Source organism: Amblyomma maculatum, chromosome 2 (assembly GCF_055883805.1).
Source record: "Amblyomma maculatum isolate TAMU_Amacu chromosome 2, ASM5588380v1, whole genome shotgun sequence".
NCBI classification, from domain to species: Eukaryota; Metazoa; Arthropoda; class Arachnida; order Ixodida; family Ixodidae; genus Amblyomma; species Amblyomma maculatum.
The window spans coordinates 100,724,179-100,746,211 of NC_139345.1; the positions used below are offsets into that span (position 1 = coordinate 100,724,179).

A 22,033-nucleotide genomic window follows, 5' to 3' on the forward strand; every position below is an offset into this window, starting at 1 on the left:
GTTATGAAAAGGAAAGTACGCACACCCACATATATCAGCGCGCGCGTTTTTTTTTTTTTCTACTTTTATTACAACAGAAAAATTACCGACGATTACGTTACTTCCTAATGCGAAATTTGAGCATATCTCATTGGCTGTTCCAGCTTTTCGATAGATTGAGGCAAAGACAACTTTTTTATTTTATTTTTCACACGTATTTCTTCAAGAAACACTCCACTAACAGTTCTTGACTGTCATGAAGGAAGCTTTGTGGATCAGGAGTTCGCGTAATGCAGCGTATGGACCTGTAGGAGCGTTGCGCAGCGAAGAGATAGCAGCGACTGACTGATGCCGCTGACGCCGCTAGCGAGTCAAGTCAACGTGGCTCTGCGTTTCGGCTTAGGATGTATGCACCGCGATCCACTTACACCGGAAAACACCGTCGCCGCCACAAGGGAAAAAGGTAGGAAGGGGGGGGGGGGGGGGGGACACGCAGCGGCGAATGGTGGCAGGAGCGTGCGCTGCCCTGGCTGCGGAGCTGGTTACGAGGGACAACGCAGACGGCGACGCGAAACGCAGGAACGGGCGCCAAAGAGCTGGGCTCTAAAAAAAAAAAAAAAGAAAGCTGTTCAGCACGCCAAATGGCCACATCAGGGCAGCGCGAGGAAGTACATGTCCGGAAAAATTCTAGGGGCAGTAAGTAACCGAAGGGCGTCTTGCATTATTCTTTTGTTGCACATACAACGACAGAAACGAATCCTTTCACCCCAAAGAATGCATTTTACCGTGGTTAGCACGAGTGATTGCCGTTCTATGCTTGTTATGAAAACAGGTGATGCTGGTAGTGAATAAATAAATAAGTAAATAAATATATAGAAAGTACACTGGATTCGCAATGCAGCAAAGACGTACATCTAACCAATGAAGAGTACAGAGGAGATTCAAAGGGGAAGGGTCGAGAAGGAGCGGTCTAACGCGCTTGCGAAACTAACCCGCTTCTACTGGCGACGTTGCCTCATAACTGTCTGCTACCCTCCCCTCTCCAATTCATTTCCCCCAAAATTTAGCCTGAATGCATTGCGGCAGCTGCGTGGTGCTTACCCTTTTGGTAGGTATTTCACACCTATTTCGCAATGCCGACTGTCCTCTCTAAGGTAAAATGAAATTGGCCATCGCCCTTTTCTCAGCTCATTAGGTTACCAACGTCAGTTTCTATGGTTAGAAACGCCCGAACTAAAAAAAAAAAGAAAATGATTACTGTTGATTGAAACCGACTTTATTGCAATTTTATTATGTGCAATAACGTTTGATAAAAGTAGTTCTGCACCAGAGAGCTCGCAAGAATATCCTACTATAAATGCCATAACTTCAAAAGCGATAACAGCTCAAAAGATGGGTATCAAAGGAAAGACAATACAGGTGTCGATTTCAGCCAGAGTTCATGACGAAACCACCAAAGATGTATACTTCGTCTCACAAAATGTTTTTAGTACTGTGAAAGGCCGGGGCGCCATGGACCAAGAGCACTTGGACACTTGCGCGCGAGCGAGGCAAACGCGTTTCCCTTTTTTTTTGTACTTTGTAACTAATGTACAAAGCTCCCCCTGTAATTTCTTGTTATAGCTCCCCTCTGCACTTCCCCTCGCTTTCCTCTCCCCATCATTTTGCTTTCCCGCCGGCTGCAGCTTGGGCACTTCAGATTTTAGATAGCAGTTGAAGGGGCCGGCAGCACTCTTTTCCTTTCTTTTGTTTGAATAACCACTATCCACACCACCTATAATAGGCAATTGTGCTCCCACTGTCGCCCTTGCCGATTCGAGGGGTGCGTCGGAGCACAATTACCTATTACAGCGCGCATTTGAATGGGCCAGGGAGCCCCTGCCTTTAGCAGTGGTGCAAATCTCTTGTGAGTCAAAGTATAGTATACAAAGGCCACATAAATATCTTCCATCATATCGCACTTTTCCATTTTTGGTATACACTTGAGCTATCCTGAACATATATCGACGATGTATCATCAACTCGCTCAAGCTTCCACTCTATCCAGAACAGTGAACAACAAAACGAGGTGGTACTTTTCATTTACGTTACGCACATTCGGTCATGGCCGAATCGAGCGGCGGCGGTCCGCGTCGCCGCTCAAGTTCAGCCGTGGTAAGGCAAGCTAGCACCCCGCAGTCCTGCTATCCGCAGTAGTCAAGCTAAGAACAGGTGAACGCTTCCCCCTGCGCACGGCGGGGAGAAGAATGGGGCTTTGAAAACCCACCCTCCAACAAAAGAAAACTTCTCTACAAAGCAATGGTTGGGCCCCTCGGCCAACTGGGGGCAAGGCCGATAGGCACTTTCTCAGTCCTGAATCAGTGGCGTAGCCTGGTGGCAGAATTTGAACTAATTCCAAGATGGCCACCGTGGGACCCCCGCCTTAATCCGCATTTGGGCGGCGGATGTAGGACTCCCAGGTAATTTGATCAAGGCGATCAGTTTCTTTAGCTCCCGGAGAATCGGGGCATTGCCAGATTAGATGATTTTGACTCAGAGGTACGTTAGAGGTTGCAAGCCTCTGGGTCACCTGTCATCTCATTTTGCAGGGTAACATGAGGAAAGAAATCATTCGCCTGAATTTTTCGCCAAGCCCTGCATTCTGAGGGTGTTAGGGACCTATCTGGGGGTGGATAGATTCTTCTGCTTAGTAGAAGTCCCAGAGAGCTCCTTGTAGGTGATAAGGGGGTCTTTGTCTCCGGGTAGTGGGGTCTCTATGGCCGCTCGGGTGTATACATCTCGAGCGAGGCAATGGGCAGCCTCATTGCCTGGTAGATCCTTGTGTAGAAACAGATGACTGAAACCCCCCAGTTTAGCGGGTGCTTTCTCAGTAGACTGGCCGCCTGCTTGGAAATTAGGCCTTTGCCGAAGTTTCTAACAGCCGCCTATTATCTGAGAGGATAGTTTTGGCTTTAGTGCCTGTCATGCTAGCGTGCTGTCGCAGCCTCTTCAGCTATGAAAGCGTTACGCGTATTAATGGATCCATGCATCTACCACTGCTATGACCGCGGCCCCTTCTTTCCCGCAGGCAGCATCGCAGTAGGCAGCCGATTCCTCGGGAGGGTCGTTTATTAGTTTGCTTATAAGTTTTGCTCTATGCCGTCTTTGTTCCGTGTCATGAATCGGGTGCATATTCTTAGGGATCGGTGAAATTTTGAATAGTTTCCGCGTCTCAAGCTCCAAGAGTTCAGCGACATAGGGTGGCTCACCTGACTGAAGCTGTAGTTCTTGTAGTATTTTTCGGCCCACTACAGTGGAGTTGAGCCGCCAGATCTGGGCCTCCCTGACCGCTTCAGCAACCTCTTCCCAGGTAATATGCATTCCCATAGCTAGAAGCTTCTCTGTCGACGAGTTGGGGGGGATGCCTAAAACACTTTTGAATAACGTTCTGATTATTTTCTCTAAATTCTCTACTTCACCATGCAGGATTAAGACTGAGAAAGGGGGTGGCATATAAGCTATCCTGCTGATTATGAAGGCACGAAGCAGTCTTATTAGGCAGTGTTCTCTGAGGCCTTCGTTCCTGAGAGAGATTCGCCTGAATATCCCCGTTACCATGGTCGACATACGTCTGAAGCTGTTGAAGGATGGTGGCGTTTTTCCTATGAAATACCTAGGATCCTATATTGATGCTGACTGTCGGTACCTTGCTCCTTCCCATGTATACCTCCACTGGCTTGTGTAGGTGCGGTAGGTGAGATTCTCGGGTTAGTTGTGATTATTGCATTGAGAAAAGTTCAGATTTGTGAGGAGAGCAAGATAGTCCTCTATCTAGGGCGTAGTTTTCAATAATATACGCCGCTTCCTGCAGCCTATGCGATATATCGGCGCTGGTGCCTCCATCGGTCTAGATTGTTGTATCGTCTGCATAGATGCTATGTTTGATGCCTTCTATCTTATTAAGATGGGACGAGAGATCTTTCATTGCAAAACTGAAGAGTACCGGGGAGAGGACAGATCCCTGGGGCGTTCCTCTGCCCCTGGTACTGAGTGGGCTGAGATTAAAGGGATATATGTAGATCCATAACATGAGAGTGTAGCGCAAAAAGACAAAAGAACCTGTGTTTTGTACCCTTTCTGTGTTTTTCATCTGTTTGCACTACTCTCTCAAGTCATGATTGCCCCAGACTAATTGTAAGTCATTAATTACTGCTAACTAAGCTTAAAAATGCAACATTATAGGTCACGTCACTATCGTTGAAAAGGTCCCGACGAGTAGAATCCAAGTATACTGTACAGCTATCACTCAATCTTGGGTGCAGCCAGGGTAAAACTCCTTTGATTTTTTTTTTCTATCCTTGCTGTTCTGGTACCAGTGCACATCTGCATCACCCGTTCGCGTGGTTCTTACGTTTTTCCAGTATGCCGAAACTGTGCGCTCATCATGTGCTTCACGGATTCGGTGACGAGCAACGCGTTACGGCAAAAGAAACTCCTGTGCCAAGTTCGTCTGCAAGCAGCATTAGTAATGTTCTGCGCTGTGTGCTTGGTGCATAAAATGATGGAATGCTTACTTTCTGGTTTAGCAGCTGGTGGGAAGAAAGTCATTTAGGTGAAAAATGTGGCTTCGCAAACACTCGAACTCCACGGTAGATAATGTGCAAACAATAAAGCATTCACAACTGTGAAAAACAATCATTGCTGCTATTCTTTATCTTAAAAGAAAGAGATCATTGCTTAGGCTTCTTCAAATTTCCTGGATTTTCATAAGGCATTTGATACTGTTTCGCACCCATTGCTTTTAAGAAAACTTGCTGCATTAAATAGTAATCCTACAATACTTGCCTGGATCGAAAGTTATTTGTCTTCCCGCCGACAGTGCGTGTTATTAAATGGAATGAAATCTAGTTTTGTAGATATAACGTCAGGTGTCCCACAGGGCTCAGTTTTAGGACCACTTTTGTTCTTAATATATATAAATGACATTTGTTCCGGAATCAATTCCAGTATACGGTTGTTTGCCGATGATTGTGTTTTACATAGACAAATTAGAAATCAAGACAATGTTGCCCAGTTACAAAGTAACTTATCATGTGTTCTTGAATGGTGTTCTAAATGGAAAATGAAGTTAAATACTAAAAAATGTGTTCATGTTACGTTTGCACGTAAAAAACATAAGTTAGCCTCAGAGTATAGCATCAGCGGTATTGTAGTGACACAAAAAGTGGCGCATAAATACTTAGGTGTGACACTTACAGCCGACTGTTCATGGAATACACATGTGGATACCGTAGTTGCAAAAGCCGCCAGGACCTTAAACATTATACAGCGAAATCTGAAACATGTGCCGCCTCGTTTGAAATCAATAGCCTACATAACGTACGTTCGACCACTGCTCGAATACATTTGTGCCGTATGAGACCCTTGGCAAATAACACTGAGCAATAAAATTGAAAACATCCAAAATAGAACAGCAAGGTTTGTCCTGTGTCGGTACTCGAGAACTGATAGCTGCACCGCCATAAAAAATGAATTAGGATGGGAAACCCTCTCCTCTCGAAGAAGGAAATTATGACTTAAACTGTTGTGCCAAATTTACACAACAAAACAGGCATTCGAAAGGAAATATACTTACATAGGCCACATTATGACTCTGCTCGCACAGATCATTGTTTTAAAATTTTGGAATACAGTGCCAGAACTAACATGTATGCCAGTTCCTTTTTTGTTCGATCCATCAGTGGATGGAATCGGCTTTCGAGTCATCAAGTGTGCTCCATAAATGAAGATGTGTTTTTTTCCACTCTGTAACCCCCTGCTGTAGCGCCCTCGGGCTAAGCGGGGTAATCATTGAATAAAGAATAAAGAAAATAGATTTGCTGTGATGCATACAGTTTTTGTAAATTTTCGAAGGTCAGTGAAAAATTTGGACAATGGATCTTTTTCAAGTAGCGCTACTGTGCATGCGCGAAGCATCCTCGGTCGCCATTTTCGCCGGGATGCCACGTGAAAATATTGGAAGGACTTTGCTGCACATGCTTTTCCAGGAAATGGTGTCCCTCGCTTCATCGATGCGACGAACTGCTGCACAATAATTGTGTGCAGTGTTAGCATCTTCTAGGCCTTCCAAATGGACGCATTGTATTGCCCCCGTATCCCCAGCTTGCCTCAATAAAGACAGGGCCAGGTTCGTCAGCTTCCTGTTGTCGTCATGGTGTAACAGGTGGTGTCTGATGGAGGGGTGGTGTGTCAAGGTATGTTCACAGGTGACTCACATGTCTCTGCACAGGCTAGGCGAGACCAGCCCTGCACTCAACTACGGTTCGGAAAATAAGCCCACCCCACTACAGGAACGAATTTCTGCATAAATTCTTGGCAACCTGTCCGTCAATTGTACTTCACCTGGCGGCTGCAAGATGGGTGCACTACTAGAAGAAGGTCCATTCTTTCTGGTCCTTTGATGTCTGAATTACTGGGCTTTGCAAAATCACAGAGCCCCAGCTGCTCTTCTTAGATGCATAGCCATTTCTATGTACTATACCAATAATGAGAAACCAGCATGCCCAAGCTTCCTACTTGTCTGAGGCAAGTAGTAGACAACGAGCCCATTCCAGCAAACGATATGCTGTGCGTAATGCTTTGTCACTTATCACCAGGTCAGACCGTGCTACAGCAGAGGCTGCAGTGCGGGTACTGAACCACAATACTCGCCAAAACGTTGTCAGCCATGTTCATTAAAAATAAGAAAGCCAGCTCCACTGCAAAAGTTTGCCGAATGAAAACAGCTCAGACACATAACCAACAAGGGCCACCCATTCCACGCTTATTATGTACAAGAATTCACACACACACACACACACACACACACTGTCACCGATTACAGTTTCCAAGATGGGCACTACTACAAAGTGTCCCGCAGAGGATAGAAGCCCTCCAATTTGTTGTCTAGTCACAGTCACATATCTGTGCGCACCAAGCCACCCGTGGTCGCTCCGTTGAGGCGCTTTCTTCTTTCAGCAGCGAGTTTCTTCCGCCAACGCTCCAGCTTCACCTCTGGTGCCTCTTTGAGCTATGAGGAAAGAATATGTGGGATGCGCACACATCAATACTCTCTTCAGATGTAAAGGAAAATTCTACATCTGAGCTTCCTTGCACTGCATAAGGTGGGCTCTCTGATTTCAGGTTTAATTTTTTGGGGGAGAAATCAAAGCATGGAAGTTGGATGTTATTTTATGCATTTACGTTTACAAGGTTATTCAACAAAGATTTTCACAATGCAGGCTTTTTGGACTATTTCCTCATGCAAAACTTCGTGCTATTGGGTGTACATTGCTTTTTTCAAGGCAAAACATTTGTGTCTTTGCTCACTGTTTTCATAAATAGCCTAGAATTGGCAGCTTGCAGCAAGAAAGTGCTCACCGAGTGAAATATTTATTTTCCTTGGGATTCTTACTGTCTTGTCGCGCATAGTACCACCTTCTTTGTGTACAGTTTATGCGTCTCTGCTAGGCCTGCCTACCTTCATACGTACATTATGAAAAAGTTATCACAGCAGTCATCCTATACATGCAACAGCACTGAAACAAGATTTCACTAGCATGCACAGTACATGGCACAATGATGCCAACAAAATGTTGCATCAGTATATATTATTGTCAGTAGAATAATTGTAAAGCTAACCCCACCAGTAGCTAACATTTCAACTCGATTTAGTGCCTGTGTTTGGGTGCCTTACTTCTACCTCCTATGACATACTTTTTGAACTTATCCACACAAGCATGGCACAATCCACAAGTACTAAAATAGATTTATAGCTTTTAGGTAGCAGAAAAAGTTACCCTGGAGAGTGTATGAGGCATCAGTATATCCTGTGCACTATCTGCTGCTTTGTACACTAACAAATTACACCTTTAGGATAATGAGAGGTGGTATTCCAGAGCAGCGCCCATAGGTGAGAAATGCAGCCCAGGTTAGTTGATGCTTCGAAAGTACTAGTAAGATGTACTTTGGGCAGAAATTGCATTTAGCTAGATTTTGAAGAACTCGGACAGGGGTAAGAATAAATGGGTGAATTCATGTTTTATCCAAAATCAAAAGGGCCTTGTGTATAAGCCGGTAAATCAGAATTTCCCCTTCTTTTAACGTCACCTGCCTCATCTCCTGGTCTAAGTTACGATTAATGTTTATCTCACTGACCAGAAAGCATGATGATATAGCCTAGGTATATGCGCTGTCATTTAAGCCTGCTGTATTCAGTGAATCAGTCGCACTTCAACAATGAAGGCTCCACTCACGGAAGCGTTACACAGATAACTCTGGGATTTGATCTCTGGGATTTGATCTCTGGGGTTTGATGCAGTGCCAGTGATACTGTGATTGCGGTTAAAATATAATAAGAATAAAATGCAACCTCAACCCGTTCCAAGTAAATTAGAGCCAAGGAATAAAAAAAGAAAATCACACAAGACTACATGTAAAAACATGGAAGTAATGCTTATGTGGGTTGATATTATTTCAAAAGCAACACCACAGAAATGTGGGTGACACTGTTCAGGGCAGCAAAGTCTTCAACGAATTAACACACAAAGTGGAGGCTGTCACTGCCACACGTGTTTTGCATTTGCGTTTTGCAGTGCTCAGTCCTGTGCCTGGTGCACCATTCTCGGATTCCTTATTTCACTCAATGATTTCAGTGCCACCACTTTCTGAACAGCTTGCACCACCTTCATTTCTGAGTATACAGCTGCTCTCTGATGCCTGTGTATGCCACTAAGCCCCAACGTTACCAGAAATGTGACTTCCCATAGTGGCTCGCGAGTTAAGCGGTGAAGCTTGCTGAAGGTTTGGTTTGGTTTGGTTTGTGTGGTTTAACGTCCCAAAGCAACTCAGGCTATGAGAGACGCCGTAGTGGAGGACTCCGGAAATTTCGACCCCCTGGGGTCCTTTAACGTGCACTGACATCGCACAGCTATCGTGATGAGCAGAAGGAAAAAAAAAAAAAAGACCGCATCATATTTAAATTACAACATACTACTATAGTCTATTTATAATTTGATGCCAAACACAATGCGGCTTGCACTTTTAGACAGATAATTTAAGGGGGGCAGGGTTTTGATGGGGCAAAAATCACAAAAAGAAGCAAGTTATTGAAAACGATGTTTTAGAAATCTACAGTCAATCTCCTACACACCAACTAATTTATTCACTCTCTGGGCCATTAATTCCACTTTGTAACGTGCAAACGAACTGAATAAATCCCATTTTCGTTCTCTCAAGACACGAATTTGACAGTTTCCTAGTTTACAAGGAGATGGTTTGGTTTGGTTTATGGGGTCCCAAAGCAACTCGGGCTATGAGAGACGATGTAGTATAGGGCTCCGGAAATTTTCACCGCTTGCAGTTCTTTAATGTGCACTGACATTGCGCAGCACACGGGCGCCTAGCTTTTTGCCTCCATCGAAAAGCGGCTACGGCGGCCAGGATCGATACCGCATCCTTGGGTGCAGTAGTTGAGCACTCTAACCACTGCACCACCATGGCTGGGAGCTTACAAGAAGAATAAGTATCTTCACATCTAAGAGCAGAAAACGGGTTAATTTTTACTGTAGCATGCTCTTGAGTGATTAAACTATGCATTGTTTGGAACAGATTTTTCATTTCATGCACTCTAATTTAGACGGCTCATAAATCACTTTTCCCTACATCAAAAGTTCAACAAGTTGTAAAGTGGCTAATATTGCCTCAATCAAAAAAGTAGTTCCTAAGTTATATTCCTTATAGTGTATACTATCCAGCCACATGCTAACAATAGGTTTCTGATTTGTGGTTTCTCTACTGTTTCTGTAAACAAAGGAGTGAAAATGTCGACTATTTTGAAAACTAATATACATATCAAATAACTAATTACATATTTGAAACCAGTGCAAAAATGTGATCAAGGCTGCGGATTTTCATTACGTTTAGTCAAAGTGTTAAGAAGAATGCTACAAGCACCCTGTCCCCCCTTAAGGGGACAAACACTTGCATTGTATTCGTATGCCTACAGTACACTACCACATGTGATGCCATATGAAAGACAAAAAGAAAAAAAAGATCCTGCATTTTTTACTGAAGGTGCTCCACAGATCAGGCCAATAAGAAATCTGTTTAGATAGTAATGGAGGCTGGTGAAGCACTCAAGTCTTGAAAGGATAAAAAAAAAAAAAAAAAAAAAAAGGAATCGACACTTTTTTAAGCGCAACAGGTTTTTTTTTTTTGCTTTTTAAAGACCAGCCTTTGACACATACAGGCAGTGAGAAATGACATACGCTTTCGTGAATCAGCAACTCCGGCTTCTCCCTCCAATTGGACAGGGGCACGACCTCTTTTGAAGCTGCCACAAGGGACTCGAACGATCCAAAAATGGCTGCTGCATGATTGTCCACTTCCTTGGAGGTGCTGGCTGCATCCTGCAAAAAATATCATAGAAAACGCATTGTAAAGTGTCCAACAGATACGATTAGTGAAAGCCTGAATTATTGCACGCCATTTGGTGTGCAAGAGGCCCTGTAACGAAGATGGAGCAGATAGCTTTTACTCTGTTTGTGCACTGTGAGACATGCAATAGTTCAGCAGCTCTGAGCTCACTCAGATCATATTATTTAAGTCTTTTATTTCCTCTGCCTTTCTCTCACTTGCTTCCATACTTATCAAAGCCTGACACTGAGATGACAGTATCTATAAGTAATAAACATTAAATATATTATGTCTTCGAATGACCGCAGAAAATGAGGTGGCATTTGCTGGTAAATGGAACCTCAGTAGGCAGCTGAACAACCAGTTGAACCTTGTTCTCTCCTAAACAGTAAAGGAAACAGAGATAATGTCTTTTCTTTTAGACAAAAAAAAATAAGTTATAAATCAAGATGAAAATGAGTGCAATTTATGCAAGCGGCAATATCTTCCACTTTGCTACAAACTTATTTCAAGGTCAAGGAAGCTTGCTCTAGAAACGAATAGAACAGAATAAAACTAGCGCTACTTTCTAATCCTGCCTATCCCCAAAGAATTATATGCCGTGTTCGCACCTGACCCTTCCTTGTCGCTCTAGTACACGAGTATGGGAGCAATGTTGTCAAAGTGTGTGGCTTCAAATACCGCTTAGCCAAGAGCAAATATTGTAAGTACCTATGCCAATACCTCTAAGGTGGCCATTATTGTGTGCTCAGCTCTGAAGATAAATTTGTAGTCTTGTCTAATGGTGAATTCTTTTGGCTAGATATCTTCAAAGCTACGCTGTTTTAATGGCAGATCTGGAGCAGCTGTCAAGCCAGGGAAGTCACTCCATCCAGTTCTTCAAGCTGTGCTGCTGAAATCTGCGTAGTTGTTCGTGTGCTAGCATGTAATATTATGTTCTGCAATGTTTCGTCAAAGAAAATTATTGGCTTAAATTAGGGAACAAATGCTTTTTCATGCAGCCATAAGGAGAAGCAAGTTCAATGCACATTCAATGTACTTCTAGTGCAACAAAATTCCCTGATATGACAGTTCAACTTTAATTATTGCAGGACAAGTCAGCATTCTAAAAAGCCTGTAATTTTAAGCTGCTCATCAACATGTTACAAGCGAAGCAGGTATATACAGTAAAGCCTTAGGCATGAATTGTGGAACTATGTGCTACTGCAATGCTCTTTATGAGCTGTGCTTTGAGCCCCGACATATCTGTTTTGCCATGTTACGAGCTCCCTCTCTTATCTGCTTTACCCTTTCCCTAAAGGCACACTGCAAGTGTGCACTTAAGATGGGATGGTCAGTACAGCTACAAAAGTTCCATGCCCACCACTGTAAAATTCATCTCATCACATGTCCAACAATACAGTGCACCCAGATTATCATCGCTTCAAAGGCAAGGACAAGTCGAACAGCCCATTTCAATGAATCAATGCATACACTCATGCATTCCAAATACTAGCGAAACCTAAGTACACACGAGGTGGAAGTTTGAATAAACCAAATGCAGTAAAACTTAATTCAGCCTCAATTAATTTGAACCACAAGCGTGGTACCGGCTGACGCCCATCTAAGCCTGTGGTGTCGGATGCTCGTTAATTTGAATCATGGGCAGCCTTTCTCCAGTGAATTCTGACGGGGAATTACAACCTGTGCAGCCTGCAATCACTGAAATAGACCTCCCCGAACCTCGGCTGCATAGAACAGAGGTGCCAATGCATTTTTTGTGCACTGTGGCAGCCACCACGATTATGGAAAACTCCACATTTCTGAAATATAGTTCAGATGTATACATACAGTGCTTTTAAATTCTGGCTCCATCAGAGGAGGTGTCTCTAGTGATTCAAGCACAGGGAGAGAGGGAAAGAGAGAAAGCGGCTGGTAGCCTGCTTCTCACATAGTTTTGTACACAGGGGAAAAATTATTTTGTAGCGACAGCTACACTGGCCACAGTCTCGCCATTTCGCCGTGCCTGTCCATGCCTGTCCGGTGCCTGTCTGGTGCTTGTCTGGTGCTTGTCCGTGCCTGTCCGAAGAGCGAAGGAAGAGGACAGATAACTCGGTAGTTGGTAGAGACGAATGACAACAGCGAGTTGACAGAAGGTTTGTTCGAACGCTGTAACGGCGGTGTGCCCCGGAGTTCGACGTAAAGATGATGTCATACCACTAGAAGCCTTCTACACCCGAATGAGAATGGTCAACGACGAGAAACAAGGGGTGCTCACACATGAAGTGATTCCCCTATGGCATAAATAAAGCTGGAACCATAGAGTCAACTACTATGTGTAAAAGCCATATCTTTACTTTCATGCCGAACCTAAGCGTAGCCATGCAGATTGCTCTCACGTAACTCCAGGTTTAACCACAAGCGAATCCCCAGCTAATACTATTTCACTGTCTCGGGTTTTAGAAAATATGTTCATGGTTCTTTCTAAAGCTCACTGCTAAATTGCAGATACAACAAAGAAGGTTGTGACAGCCACTGACAAGGATAAAAGATGACAGCCTGCTATGTGTTCATGCAGTCGCATACATTCCATCGCGCGTGGAGGGTCTCAGATCCCTGTAAAATACTAGAGGGGTGTTCCAGAGCCCCCCCCCCCCCCCCCCCCCCCCTCCCTGACTGTAAGCCCTGGTCGTTTATTTTTGATTTCACTTCCCTTAACTTCACAACAACCCATGAAAACAATCACATGCACACGTCAGTAAGTTGCGCCATTTCAGATGTTACTTGGCATGTCACTTTTTGTTTTTGTTTTTTATGTTGGGTGGCCTCACACTGTTCTAATCTAATAATAATTGGTTCACAAGAAGGGAAAGGCGCTGTACTTGTTACAACTGTTTCTGTGGACACCTGAACCGTGCCTTACGGGAAGAGAGGAAGGTGGGAGTCAAAATGGAAAGAGAGAAAGAGGAGCCGTAGTGGAGAGCTACGGAGTAATTTCGACCACCTGGGGATCTTTAACTTGCGCTGACATCGCACAGCACACGGACGCCTCTTCGTTTCGCCTCCATCGAAACAAAGCCGCCGAAGTCGGGATCGAATCCAGGTATTCCGGCACAATAGTCGGACGTCTTACCACTGCACCACCCCGGCGGGGACACTGCTCTAACACCTGTGTACATATTTACAATTTTGAAGCACTACTTCAACTTTCCCAACAGAGTGCGCAAAGTAAAGCAGTTGAATAAACTGGGAGAAACTGTCATTCTCACTTGGGTTTCATCTCAAATGCAGATAGCCACCTGACTGGTGTTCATTAGATGAAGTTGTTGCGATGCAAATATTTTTCGGCAGTTCTTTACGGGCCCACTCGATAAGTCGACCTTTCAATAATTCGAACATTTTTTTGGTCCCCTGAAGACTGATAGTTTACTGTATACACAATAATGCGATTCCACTGTAATATCATATAGTCTTCAGCATACCGCATGCTGTGAAATATCAGGGTATGTCTATTTCCAATCAAGAGGCATGTTCATGCCGCACTGTACCACATACTGCTGGACGTAAGTCAGCTTTTTTTTAAAAAAATGACTATCTGAAAATGAGGTGGCAACTGGTACACTGAGTTGACCTATTTGCAGGATCTAAATTAGTTCTGGCCGACCAGATGGTGTACAAGCTCTATGCCCATGCCTGGCAGGTTGTATAAAGCTATACGTGCAAAAAATTAGGTTGTGTGCTTGCAAACTGGCCTTGCTACCGATTTCCAGAGCATGCATGGCTGCATAGTTCCAGGATCCGAAACTGTAGAGCTGTGGCCGCTTGGTTTGCCACTTAGTAGCAAGGCCACTCATGAGTAAGGAGGGCAGGATGGGGCAATATTTAATCGCTTTGATCTTCATGTGCCTATGACTGATGGCTTTGTAATCCACCTTTAGCATGCGTGATCTGAGCATGCACAGAACCCTAGCGGCACATGACGGAATTAACCTGGATACTGCTGCTCTCATAAGAACACATGGGAAGTGGCACGGTCATCTGCCAAGCTGCCTTGTGGTGTAGCGGCACCGCATCCTCGCAGAAATGGCGGACTGTATCAGTAGTATGCATTGCATGTGTGCCACAAAGAGTGTGGGAAAGCAAACAAGGAGGAGGGTGGAAGGGGGGTTTGGGTGTTGCATATGATGACATATATAAATGAACTTTTATTTTCAGTTTTGTTTTGGCTTTGAGTTTGGAGGGTTGACCTGCATTTGGAGTCCACTTATTTGCAGCGCATGCTTATTATATTACATCACAATATCAGATTTAGTAGAAAACAACCTGTTGCAAGCTGACTTCTCCCAGCTGCACAGACTGCTCCAAGACAATCACGCACTCCCATCCGCAAATCAAAAAAAGGAAGAACAAGGCTGTGACACTATGGAATGTAATTTTTGTTAGGATATCTAATTTACCTCGAAAAATATTGTGCCCCCCTACCCATGCCGTAATTGCAATTGGCACGCTTGACTCCGTAAACGAGTGTTAAATTACAGATGTAGCCTAGCGTGCCCTTTCCTAATTTACAGCACAACAGAACTATGCAAATGACTGTTTAATGTTGTTCCACACACAAGCCTGCACTGATTTGGCACATAAAGCCAAATGGAATAATAATGACAAGGACAGTGGAAAATAGCGAAGGTCGGAGAGTGCCACTCATTTGGATCTAGTAGCAGGTATTTTAGTCTATTCAAGAGAGGCATGTCCAGAGGCATTCCACCAGGATAAACCAAGGGCAAGGGATGGGGGAATGCTCATGCCCACAGTATCAGGTACCGGGTACCTGGTGGCCCTCGGGATTGAGCTCCCGCATCTCCTATGTGTCCCAAACAGAATGCCTATCTATTAAGATTTCATTTCTCTAGAAAGCCATATAAGTTCCAATAATGTTAAAGTGGTAATACCAGCATCATTTTTCAAGTCATCAATAATTGTACTCCTCCGAAGTTATAGGCAGAATAACGAAAACTTTTGGATAAATTAAAATATTCTGTATATAAGCAAACCTTTATTTGCTACACACAAAGAAGTCGTGTTCCTTCTCAATATTTACTTTTTTCCTATTATCATATTCTTTGCTCTATGTTACTGGGCTAATAAACCGTGCGTTGTCAATCTCACTCACTCTACTATTTAATTCTTATAGGGACACCATGGAATACTTCCATTCAGTTCTTGTTTTCCAAGTAAAAATGAGTTATGGCTCTCCCTGAGAATACCAGCATTTCTCAAATAGCAAAAGGCACATGTATAGCTAAGGTAGCTGGACGTAAAATTTTTCCTGCCACTAGATTCAAATGTGTGGCACCCATATCATAAAGGGTTTCATGACAGCCATTTTGTGTGAATCGTAGAGCCTAACCTCTGCTATCAGTGCCCAAAAAAAAACTGGTATCGATGCACCAGTTTCATTTTCTGGCTTTTTATAGCTTTCAGTAAAAGTAGAGCATTTATCATTACGATGTGATAATCTATCGATGCAGGCCAACTTCCAGTCTCCTCACAGTCCCTTCAAGCCTGGTTTGCATGGTCAGTAGTGCAACAATGAAAGGTGTTTTCTTAGCAAAAACTTTCTTGAGCTTGAAGCGTAACGACATCAAAATTTAACACTAAATCTGCGCGGCGACGAGCTTGCTCCCATCTTGTTCAAGGCTCTAAGGGCTGCCGGCTTCATTCTACAGCCTCAGGCAGGTGAACGAGCAGCCTATTACCTTCTTGCTGTGCTCTCGTCGAGAAACAAAGGCCTGCTGGCTGAAGGAGGGTGCATTGATGTCATCAATCAGGCGTGCCCGCTCCATCTGCTCCAACACGCTGGGCGGTGAGCTGCCACTGGCTGCCTTTTCCTTGCTGGAACCGGATGGCAGGAAACCACGTTCACGGAGCTCCGCATTGGCATTGGCTGCGACAGTGGTTGGTGTCATTACCCCATTCTTTTACACATCCTCACATGCACCAGAATGCCATGCGCAGGCACAGCAACATGCAGAGGAGCACTCCGCTGTAGCAAATGCTGCTGCACTTCCCAAATGATGGCAATGCAGGAACGATGAAAGGGATGACAGTGTAACTTATGAAATGTTAAAAGTAACATGAAGAAAAAGCAAGCGAATGATTAACCCCATCTCCTAAGCATCATCTCATGACGGTGCTTTCCACATCTCACTGTTTTCTGTACTAATTTACAAAAACACGAGGTTCTCTGAGAAACTGCAAGCAAGGAACCATGAATGTGCAACATTCTCAAGCCTACGTTTGCCAATTTAGAAGCCAGCATACAAACAGTCTATCACTGCAAGCGATATAAGCTAGTAAAGCCAGTGCAACATTTCTGCAGTATGTACATTCCCTATTTTTTCAAGCCCATTTGTGATATGGCTATGATCTTAATGAATGACACTGGCATGTTTAGAGCAGTGGGTGTTGTGAAGTGCTCATGCCATAATTTCTCCTTTTTTAAAGCTGACGTGACCGCATGGAAAGTTTACTGTTTGTCTGTTGTTTGTAGCTGCTGAGAGCATTACATCATGCATTACCAAAAAGTAGCAACAGATCCCAATGAAAAGGTATCTCAAGCTTACAAGTGAGGTAATTTGTCAACAAATAGTAAAGCGAGTGCATATTAACTATTCGCAAGCAACCTGCACTATTCCTCCTCTGCAGCTGCAATTCAATAGCCTAAACTCCGCTGTGAGCTACCTTTCCTAACTGACCGCAAGGTCTAAATCGCAAACTTGCAATCCAAACGCGCGGAAAAATCTACATTACTACAGCTCAATGCAAGCAAATTCAACATGACTAGCAACTTTCAAAAATAACAATGATTATGGGTGTATCCGTCTTGTAATGAAAGCTATAGATGGCTAATTAAAGGGGCATTGAGGGTGACTCCACGCAATTATTGTTATAAGTAAAAATCGATTCTACGACCCTTTGTGGGTATGCTAATGTTCGCCCAGCAGCAAGGAACCAAAATAGAAATAATCATTTCCCTCTCACTCTATTCAAAATCATGATTCCTACCCTAGACAGAACTGTTTGCTGCTGTGTTAATGTGAATGGCAGTGTGGCATAGCATCTGGGACTAGCACCAAAACTTTAGCGCCATTGCACGTGGTTTGCTTGTGAAGTCGTGAAATTTCCCAGTGATGGAAAAACCTGCATTTTATTTTTTGTGGCTTTTTCTAGGTTGTAAAGGCTCTGTTTATGGTGAGAACAGTCTCTTTTTGACTACAAAGCAGTACCCTACTGATAAAGGGCAACTTCAATTCGTCTTCAGTGCCCACTTAAATTGGCACCATTGTTGAAACAAGTAAATTCACGTGAAAAAAAAAAAGCAGAATTCTATTCCGCTGTTATGTAGCCACCTTCACACCATTGCAGTGAGCTTGGCGATGCCAGCCCTGCGACTTGGATCATGATATAGGTGACAGTTCCATCACTACCTCCCTCATACTTGTTCCAGCTAGGATTTACGGCACATGAGAACATGAGATGGAAGGCACACCTGCAGCTTTGATCACCTGTTGAATCTTTTGCTTGAGCTGGTCGGCTTCATTCTGGAAGAAGAGAACAAACGGTAAAGGTGAACATGAGTTGCTGAACCACCCTGCCACATGCAAAGATCTGCCAATCTCCCTAAGTTTCTTGTAAATCATTGTACTCACCCCAGTTCTGGGTGCCACAGGGTCCCCTGGCTTCCTCACTCTCCTGAAAAGGACACAAAGAAATTCATGAGGCCATTTCTGGGGAATTTCACCTCCGACCTTAAGGTCATCAATGCTAAACCAAAATCACGCAAGGTATTTGAAAGTGTAGGAACTTTCCCGCTGGCATAAAATAAATCATGTTTAGCGCACAAACTTTAGCCTGGCCATCGCTTATCATTCTTTTTTTTTTTTTTTGTAAATTCCATTTCTAATGACTAACAGTCGGGTGAACACTCCTGATTACAAAATAGGAGGTGTCGAAGGTGCACTTTTTGTTCTAAACAGGCGGAAAGTGGCACGGCTTCACCTTGCGATGTTGCATCGCACGAGCAGTCTTCAGTTTTGCAGCCGGGCAGGTAACAAAAATGGCTAAAAAAAATAGCACAGCAGTCGTACCTACCAGTACAGCCACTTTCACAGCTTGTTTAAGAATGAAAGAACTGCAGCTCTGAAAAAATACTGGAGGTAATGCCACTAAATGGTCTATGGGGACAGCTAGCTACGAGCACGAGATGCTGGCTTACGCAAATGCGCATTCTCGGGCACCAGCAAGCTCAATACAGGTCTGTAAGCTGGCGGCACACACTCGTAGCGTTTATTGCATGGCCACAGAAAGCTAATACATGCCTATAACGCCAAGTGGTTTTGTTGAACAGCAGCTATCAAGTGTACGTTGCCAGAGCCACCTAGACTAGGGAGACATGGCTGGACTGTAGCTATCCATAATGTAGCGGTAGCAGCGCCGGGCGCCGAAATGAGGGGAAGTTGAGGCGGTGGGGTGAACAGGTCGCCAAGTAATAAAGCCGGTCATGGTCCAGATTGACAGATAAATATTTGCCAAAAAATGCTCTTTTGTTTATTATTCCTACAGGTATATAACCAGAAGTGCACTATAAGGCATTCAGAATGTTACCTTGAAATCAATAACTGCATCACAGAAACATTGCACGATTCTATTGGAGCTATTATCTAATGCATAAGTACACAAATGACAAATCAGAACAAGCAAACCACATTATGACCACACATCAATGACATCTTTCCTTTGGACACAAGAAAATTTGCTTCATTTGGTTTATGGGTTTAAAGTCCCAAAGGTATGAGAGATGCTATAGTGGAGGGCTCCAGAAAATTTGACCACCTGGGGTTACTATTAACATGCACTGACATAGTACAGTACATGGCACCTAGCTTTTTGCCTCCACTGAATAGCGATGAAAAAACAAATCTGGGAGACTCACTTTGGGGAGATTGCTGGTGATGCCTTCTTGCTGGTTCTTCTCGGTGAGTCACTGCCTGACCACGAGCGCCTACGTGAGCTGGAACCACTCCGAGACCTCCGAGATCTATGCCTTGGGGATCTAGCAAAAACAATCAAAAAAAAAAAAAAAAAAAAAAAAAAGGGACCTTTTCAATGCCAAAGGCCACTACTAACCGTGACAGCAACAATGGCACAAAAACAAAGGAAAACAAAGCTCATGATTCTACACAAGTCTCAACACGTTTTTGTCATACAGTACAGTGTATTCTACGTCTAGCTAGCCCCTACCTCCTTGACATGATGTTTAAAATTTGGTGAGTTAATTGGCATTCAACAAGAAACAATATATTGTAACACTGTGGCAAGAAAAAAAAACAAGAGTAGGGACAGGGATGACAAATGGTGAGCACTAGTGACGATGAACCAGCATTGGTATCCTATGCAGGACTGCATTACTGGAAACCAATTGAATGACTTTTAAGTTGCACTTTTCCTATCAATGCCACACCCGTACTACTTGATAGTTAATGGATATCTTTAAGTGTCACAGTAGCATTATGGCTAATGAAGGTATTCTGTTCTGGAGAGCTGCAAATTTTTTACAAAGCCAAAACCTGCTTTTTATCAACTATTGTTGGTAGAATGCACCAGTCTCAACGCCAAGATTGTATCGCCAGGTGTCCGTTTCTTCAACATGTGTTTTTTACAGTTTGCTTTCTACAAACGATACTGCCAGGCCTGGGAACGTAGTTGTTCCTGCTGGATGCATGAAGTAGATTTTGATCGGTTTCAAACTGGAAATGCCCCCCCCCCCTTCCTGCTTTCTCATGATGCCACATTAGCAGAGTACAATCGAGAATTTGGCATCCCATTCAGCGATGAATACGACCAAGTCCATTGCTGACTGACAGGTGTAGCATCACCTTCATGATAATTGTCTCTACTTCCTCACTCTCCTATGTTGCAGCAGCACTCCCTTTGTCCCTGCACGTGGTGCAGACCGCACCCTCCTAATGAAATCATCCCAGCAGCCCAGCAGGGCTACAGCTGAAACCACCCCTTCCAAGACATTGCTTATTATACTGGCCATTATTTATTTGTAACAAATGCTGACATGTATTACTAATTACCTAAGTGTATGCAAAAAAGAAAAATTACACAGATACAAAATATTAGTGCATTTTTGTTACTTTTGTATAAGCATGGCACATGAATATGCTCAAGCATTTTTGCTTTGGATACCAAAGCATCCCGAAATATGTCTCAAAATTACACATGCCTTTACAGGCTAGAACTACATGTAACCAGCTGGTATAAATTATTGGCACAAACACTCAAAGAAGGCTGGCCCACGTACAATGCTCATCGCAATGGAAACTCTGTCAGACCATGGAGCATAACAAGTTATAAAACTGATATTGTGAGAAGAAAGCTTGATGAAGCTTTGAAAGCGCCCAGAGCTATTTAGAATAATGTGACTTCGCAAGGGGAGTTAACGCGCATGAAAACAAAAATTAAAAAGAGGATCAGTAACCCCTCGAAAATCCTCCAAAGCGCGCAATGGAAAATTAAAATGAAGGGGACATCGACCTGGATCGTCTTCGCGGCCCCGGTGACAACGAGCGAGAGCGCCGGTGTCGAGAACCGGAACGGCGTCTTCGGGAAGACGACCCTTTGCTTGAGGAGTAGCGGGGTGACGAATTAGATCTTGACCGCCGCCGCCTGGATTTGTTTTGCGAGCTGTGTCCGCTCTTTTTTTTCCGGCGGTAGCGCCCTGTGGAATTGTCCGAAGATGACGAGCTGCACAAACCACAAGCAGACACTCGATCACATCGCCCAAAACATTTAACATTGTAAAAAGCCGTGAAAAGGGTATCTAGCATCCAATGAATTTGCTAGTAACATCAGTGACGCTATGGTAATAAAGTCTCTTAGCACTCCGGACATAAATATCAAGAAGTTAGGACAGCCAATTTACCTTGTTCGCGTATGTGTTTTCTTGCGCTTGCGTCTGGAGGTGCTACCAGTGTCGGAATCATAGCATCCAATGAATTTGCTAGTAACATCAGTGACGCTATGGTAATAAAGTCTCTTAGCACTCCGGACATAAATATCAAGAAGTTAGGACAGCCAATTTACCTTGTTCGCGTATGTGTTTTCTTGCGCTTGCGTCTGGAGGTGCTACCAGTGTCGGAATCGCTGTCTCGGTGCGGCATTGTGGCAGGGTGTAGCTACTCAGAAAGGTCCTTTAACACTTTCACTACTCAATAAGCTCATTATTATTTAATTATGCGAATTAAAACGTAGTAAAACACACTTCACAAGTACCGGCAAAAGCTAATCACAGTTTCAGCGATTGTGTAAGCCATTTTCTCTTTACCCAAGGTTGACACCACAACTTTTGCAAGTGGCTAACGGGACAAATTGGAAATCTGGCGTTCGTTTGCGTGCGTGTGTGTATGTGTAGTAAGCACAAATTTCAGTAGGGTTGCATGCATCAGATGTTATGTCTCATTCAAGAGCTATAAGAAGTCATAACTACAACTTTCAGTCCTTCTTGTCCAAGCGGACCAAGTTGAAGGAGTGCGCGGTTTTCCAAAGTACGATGTTTCACCGTGTTCCAAAGTAT

At 43.8% G+C, this 22,033-nt stretch overlaps 1 protein-coding gene across 1 annotated transcript; it reads right to left on the reverse strand.

Annotated features, from left to right (window-relative positions):
* Positions 1-6,675: 6,675 nt before the first annotated feature.
* Positions 6,676-21,797, reverse strand: LOC146199405 (uncharacterized). Its single transcript, XM_084594881.1, has 8 exons — positions 21,544-21,797; positions 20,995-21,204; positions 19,385-19,504; positions 18,102-18,144; positions 17,942-17,993; positions 16,149-16,336; positions 10,266-10,406; positions 6,676-7,027 (listed from the first exon to the last, which is right to left on the reverse strand). The coding sequence occupies exons 1-8, from the start codon at positions 21,618-21,620 to the stop codon at positions 6,914-6,916; spliced, it is 945 nt and encodes a 314-aa protein (XP_084451007.1). The 5' UTR covers positions 21,621-21,797; the 3' UTR covers positions 6,676-6,913.
* Positions 21,798-22,033: the final 236 nt, after the last annotated feature.

Excerpts from the sequence above, each read along its gene's own strand:
- LOC146199405 (XM_084594881.1), bottom strand. The coding sequence starts at position 21,620 with ATGCCGCACCGAGACAGCGATTCCGACACTGGTAGCACCTCCAGACGC. Across the intron at positions 19,505-20,994 it reads GGGCCGCGAAGACGATCCAG|ATCCCCAAGGCATAGATCTC; the intron begins GTCGATGTCCCC and ends TGTTTTTGCTAG. Across the intron at positions 17,994-18,101 it reads CTGTGGCACCCAGAACTGGG|AATGAAGCCGACCAGCTCAA; the intron begins GTGAGTACAATG and ends CTCTTCTTCCAG.